This window comes from Echinops telfairi, unplaced genomic scaffold (genome assembly GCF_000313985.2).
Source record: "Echinops telfairi isolate 266 unplaced genomic scaffold, ASM31398v2 ScPeMD7_7;HRSCAF=31, whole genome shotgun sequence".
Lineage (NCBI taxonomy): Eukaryota > Metazoa > Chordata > Mammalia > Afrosoricida > Tenrecidae > Echinops > Echinops telfairi.
The window spans coordinates 21,821,623-21,827,622 of record NW_022103904.1 but is presented as its reverse complement, the minus strand read 5'-3'; the positions used below and the strand labels follow the sequence as shown (position 1 = coordinate 21,827,622).

The window sequence follows — 6,000 nt, the reverse complement described above, 5'->3', positions numbered from 1 at the left end:
GAACGTCTGACCCTTAAATGACATGATCTGTGTTTTGAGAGAACTGGCTTCACGGAGTATTACCTTATATTATACTATATTATATCTGATAAAATATTACCAGCTTTGACTCTGAGTCTTTGAAAGCAACAGCCCTAAAGAACAGCTGTGTGTCTTATGTGATTCAAGGTGCCAGTTAGGGGCACTTTCTATAGAGATGCCAGAGAACTCCTCTTGGAGCGTCATACTAGAGAACATCGGGCCTCAAATGAACTAGTTTCATCTTTATTTATTTATTGCCTCATAAGAACTCTGCAACCTACTATGTCTCTGTCTTTTTCTGGATTCTTTCAGGAAACTCTCAGGTAAATCTAATGCTAGAATTTCAAGTTTCTCTCCACCTGCTGATCATCTTATCTTTATTTCCATGGCCTAAGCTATTGGAAGCATGACCTTTGTGTCTGAGTTAAGTGCTCACGCTCCTCGGAGAGGGCCCTGGCTCACTAAGGAAGGAGGGAGGGTGGGTGACGAGAATGGTCAGGGTGGGAAGGCATGAGTCCCATGTGGTCTGCAGGGGAGAGCTGTCCCCACCTTGGCTCCATCATATCACTTGTCCCCAAGTATGGCCAGGTGAGCCACCTGCCAATAAATACTACACAGGTCTCCCCTAGGCCCCCGAGGGTGCTCTTCTTCTCCCCCCAAACATCCTCTATCAAGAATTGGACTTGTAGGCAGGCATTGAGGGAACGTCCCTGTTGGGTTGGAGCCAATGCACCATTTAGCCACCGCTCCTCATGGGCTGACAGTCTCAGCCAGCAAGTCCCATACCTTGATGTGGCCCCCAAAGGTATCAAAGTCAAAGAAGTCGCAGATGTGGTGGTTGTAGGGGTAGCATGCGTCCTCCATCTCCCCCATCACCACAATGTTCCGGGTCAGGAGCCCGACCTCAGCCCGCATGTCCACACCATCAATCTCTTCCCCGATGTGCAGGTACATTGGCTTCCCTAGGGCAGAACAGGGCGGGTGGGGAATAACAGGTACCGGGTGGTTAATGCATTTGGCTGCTAACCCAAAGGGTGGAGTTTCCAGTCTACAGGGAGGGTGCCGCTGGAGAAAGGCTTGGTGATCTCTTCTGAAAAAAACGTGTCGGGCTCAGTTCTGCTCTGACACACATGGGGTTGGTAGGGCCTGGGTCAGAATCAACTGAACAACGACCGTCTTTGTTTGTAGGTTGGCTTTTTGGTGTTCCTATCTTCTCTGGACCCCCTGCCAGAGGCTCTGACACAACGCTTATTTGCCACCAGGACCTGTGTTCATGGAGGTCCCTGGAGCCACGGTAGAGAAGAAGGCCCAGGGTTTTCATGCATTTGAAATCATCTCCCTGAACCTAGAACCAGGACTCGGAGCCACATATGCTCAGAGCTGAAGCCCATGGCAGAGATTGCCAGCTCTAGCTGTGTGGGGGACGCTTCGTTTGAGTTCCTCTTGTTCTGTTTTCAAACTTTTCCATCCGTAAAAAAAAGTTAACAAATAAGAAAGTAAAATGGCTTTGGACCAAAAGCTGAATGCTACACCCTGTTTCTGCTGTAGCCAGAGTTCCTGATCCCATCGTCTCCATTCCCCACCACCCCGCCCCCCTTTTTCCTCACTCCTCTCAATAGATTGTTAAATCCAGTGCAATCACTCCCTTCCGTTTCCTCTTCTCCCCTCTGAGCTGGAAAAAAATAGTATATTAAGAAGCATACGCTGACAAGAGTTCCAGTTTTGGAATTGGGTTTGATTCAGAGGCCCAAATTTCTGCCTCTACAGCAACTCCCAGATCTTTTCTGGGATCAAGAACTTTGGCTGGTTCTAATTCGCTCATTCCTAAGACTGCTGAGCTGGCTGGTTGGTGCTTTGTCTTCCATTGGAGGTGCAGCTCCAGCAAGAAACAGTCTCTGATGGAACCACACCACCTACGCCACTCTGCCACATTTGACCTTGACTTGGGCAACAGAGCCCAAACCTCAACCCAGAGTCCATGCCCCACCCGGCAGTGCCCACAGACAAAGGCTGCAGTCATAATTATCCCTTTAGCATCAGTTGCCCAACAGTGACCTTGCCCTGACTTCTCATCCCAGAAGAGCTGGCTACCCTACCACCCAGTCACCGGCACACACCCTGTGAGGCGGCGGCATTTCCAAAGATGTTTACTCTTCTAGAATTCTGCAGACTCATGAGATGTTTGTCTTTCTTTCTTTTTTTTAAAAAGGCATCTTGGTTCAAGATGCCCCCCGTTGGCCTGCTTGTTTTTTTTCAAGGGGTGGTCTCTCCTGATGGCATGTCCAAAGGACGTGAGATGAAATCTGGCCGTCCATCCGGGCTTCTCAGCAGCATCCTGGCTGCGCTTCCTCTGGGACAGATTCGTGCTTTCTTCTGGTTGTCAGGTATGTCCGATACTCTTCACCTGCACCACAATCCAAATGCCCCGTTCTCCTTCCGCCTTCCTTATGGACTGCCAGTGTGCACATGCACACGAAGGGGTGACAAACACCAGCCACGGCTGGGGGAGCACCTTAGTCCTCAGAGACATAGCTGCTCTTTGACACTTTAAAGGCACCTGCTGCATCAGAAGTCATTTGCTTTCTTGACGGCTGCTTCCTGAGCACGGATTGTGAATCTACGTCAAATCAAACCCTTGCCAACCCAGATCTTTCCTCTCTTGATCATGATGAGGAGTCCTGGTGACGTAGGGATTGTGTGTTGGGCTGTGATCCGCATGGTCGGCGGTTCAAAACCAGCAGCAGCGCTGAGGGAGAAAGACTGGGCTTTCTACTCCCGTGCACAGTTCCAGTCTCAGAAACCCACCGGGGTGGCTGTGAGTCAGCACTGACCCGATGTCAGCGAGCTTGCTTCTGGGTTTGGCTTGGTTTTAGTCCACACTGAAGGCTGCGGTCTTCGACCTTCATCAGTAAGTGTTCCAAGTGCTCTTCACTTTCAGTAAGTGGGAATAACAGTCACATGTTAAAGGGCTCGACTGCTAACCAAAGGGTTGGTGGTTCAAATCCATCAGCCCCTCCATGAGAGAAAATGTGGCAGTTTGCTTCTGTACAGATTTTTGACCTTGGAAATCCAGTGGGGCCCGTCTTCTCTGTCAGACTAGGTCGCGATGAACTGGAGCAGACGGGCAGCAGTGGGCTCTGATGAGGTGGCTCTAAAGTGAAATGGGTCCATCAGTGGGCTCTTCCAAGAAGAACGCCTGGCAGACAAGAGCACGTAGTAGGTGGCTTGTGGCATTGGTGTGAAGGGCTCCTCCACATGTCTGTGGGAACAGACACTGTCCTCCAATTGAGCCTGGAACCGGTCACTAGCGCCATCCAGACAACGCTGGGAGGGGCTAGAAAACGGATGCGGCCACTTGCTTTTCCCATGGGAGAAACTGGCCGGGGTGCCAGAGAGACTTCCAGATCGATGGAGGGATTGTGTTTATCAGACCCCCAGGAGCTGGGTACCTAGAAGTCCAATTAAGAGCGGCAAGAATTATCCCCTTCCCCAAAGCCTCCTATCAGGGCCTCTAAACAAACCTCACCAGCACCATCCCCTAGGGTGGCCTGCTTATCTGCTCTATGACTGCATTCACAGGCCCCTCCCAGACTGCTTTCCCAGGGAAGCCCAGTGCCCCCAGATTCCCAGCATCCCATCCTGTCTGTGCTGTTCTCCTGCCGGCCTCCACCCTCCTGCCGGCCTCCACCCTCCCTCCTGTCTCTAGCGCTGATGCCTGCAGGGCAACCAAGGAACAAGCAGTCAGAAGAGCCCTGGGCACAGGATGGGAGGGGTCTGAGGAGCTTTCTTTGTGCAGAGACTCCCACAGAGGGCTTCCACCCTAACTTCTCCTAGTGTTTACCCCTGGTCCACTCCCCTGAGGAGCCTCTCGCCCTGGGAGACCCAGGACTAGCCATCCTAGGGTAAAGCAAGCATGAACATCAGGGGTCTTCCAGGGAGATAAACTGACCTGGATACTTAACAGGATTAAGTAGGTGCGTCTCATGAGAAGCCACCACCCGTGTGTCAGTGGAGGCTTGGATGCTGCTGCAGTGTCAAAGAAACTGACCTGGATACATAACAGGATTAAGTAGGTGCATCTCATGAGAAGCCACCACCCGTGTGTCAGTGGAGGTTGGATGCTGCTGCAGTGTCAAAGATGTCTCAGTGGAGCTTCCAGACGGAGCCGGGCTACGAGAAAAGGCCTGGGCTCTGACAATCAGCCACTGAAATCCCAGTGGATCAGGAGGGTCTGAGCTGCAACCGATCCTGGGGATGGTGCAGGCTGGGGCAGTGTCTCCCTCCACTGTGCCTGGGGTCACTGGGAGTTGGGAGCTGGTCTGAACAGACCCAGCCCGTCGCTCCCCAGGGATGCTCCTACTCCCACCTCCCAAGCAGGCTTTGCATCTTCCCAAACTGAAACAGGCAGGAGTCCTGGTGGTGCGGTGGTTATGTGTTGGGCTGCACTCCACATGGTTGGCGGTTCAAAGCCACCAGCAGCTCTGAGAGAAAGCCTGGGCTTTCTACTCCCATAAATCGTTCCAGTCATGGGAACCCACGGGGGGGAGGGGGGGGCGCTATGAGTCAACCTTGACTCGATGGCAGTGATGGTTCCTGCAAGAACCCAAAGCAGACCCACTGACATCCAGTCAATTCTGGCTCATAGTGACACTGTAAGGCAGGGCTGCTCCTGGGCTTGCCAAGACTAACTCTTTACAAGAGTGGAGGTTGTTGTGGTTGGGTGCCATCAAGTCGGCTCCGGCCCACAGCGACCCTATGTACACAGGATGAAACCCTGAACGGCCCTGCGCCATCCTCTCAATGGCTCCTGTGCCTGAGCTCATGGATGCAGTCACCGTGGGAATCCATCGCCTCAAGGCCCCCCCCCCCTCCCATGTTACCAAACACGATGCTCTTTCCCAGGAACTGGTCTCTCCTGACAACACGCCCAAAGTCTGTCAGATGAAGTCTTGCCATCTTGCCTGTAAGGGGCCCCCTGGCCTTACTTCTTCCAATATGTTGGTCCTTTTAGCAGTCTATGGTACTTCCAAGTACTCTTCTCCAGCGGTCTCGCTCCTAGGGAGCAGCTGGTGGGTTGGAACTGCTGACCTTGTGGTTAGCCGCCCAGTGCTTAACTCATTGTGCCATCAGCCCTCCTTTTCATCCTCCCTGACAGCTCTGGAACCAGGGGTCACCTTACAAGGAGCAGTGACATCAGTTCAAATGGCTGAATGCCACCACTCCTGCCAAGAGTCCATGGGACACTTGATATCCCAGAAGGCTTGGTCACAACCCGTCATCCCTAGGAGACACAGGAGACACTGGTGGGTGGGGACTCAGGAGACCCAAGTTCATTAGCCTCGTGTAATGCAGACACAGAAGGGCACTCCTGCTTTGAGGCTCTCCACTGCTCTGTGGGCTCTCTCGCCCTCAGCCCAGTGCAGCGCTCACAGCCTCCACTCCTCATCCCAGAGAAACGCTCCCGGCCGCCCCCAGCAGAGGGGTCGCTGCTCATACTGCTCCTCGCTGACAGTGCTTCTCTTCCCTGTTAACCCCTTCTCTCGCCAAGTTTCTGCTCAGTCATTAGTGTCTCTAGAAGGTTCCCATCACTGCTCTGATCTCGCCTGACCCTCCTTTCCTATACTGCCCGTACCTCCCCGCGTTCTCCCTCCGAGCAGTTATCGCAGACGTGGGGTTTATTGCTGTTGGGATCTAGGATTCCTGGATAGGCGCCCTGGCGGCACTCAGCTCTGAGCCTAATGGCTGGCTGGCGGTTGGAAGGCTCCCAGCAATCCGACGGGACGGCGCTACTCCCTCATACAGGTGCAGTCTGCTTCTGTAAACATGCCGGCTTGGTGATCCCGTGGGGCAGTTCCACTCTGTGCTACCGGGCTGTTATGAGTTGCAATCAAGTCCACAGCAATGGGCTCTGGTTGACGAGTCAAAACGCAACTGCAGGCCAAGCATGTCTGCCTTCCCAGTTGGCCCACAGGCTCCCTG

At 53.2% G+C, this 6,000-nt stretch overlaps 1 protein-coding gene across 3 annotated transcripts in view; it reads right to left on the bottom strand.

Annotated features, from left to right (window-relative positions):
• The window catches only part of LOC101644790 (cell migration inducing hyaluronidase 1), a 163,953-nt gene that overhangs the window by 38,559 nt on the left and 119,394 nt on the right, over positions 1-6,000 (bottom strand). For all 3 annotated transcript variants that reach the window (XM_030884489.2, XM_045286392.1, XM_045286393.1), the window contains one exon: positions 808-983. In XM_030884489.2, coding sequence (XP_030740349.1) covers positions 808-983 — 176 coding nt within the window. The remainder of the gene's footprint in view (positions 1-807; positions 984-6,000) is intronic.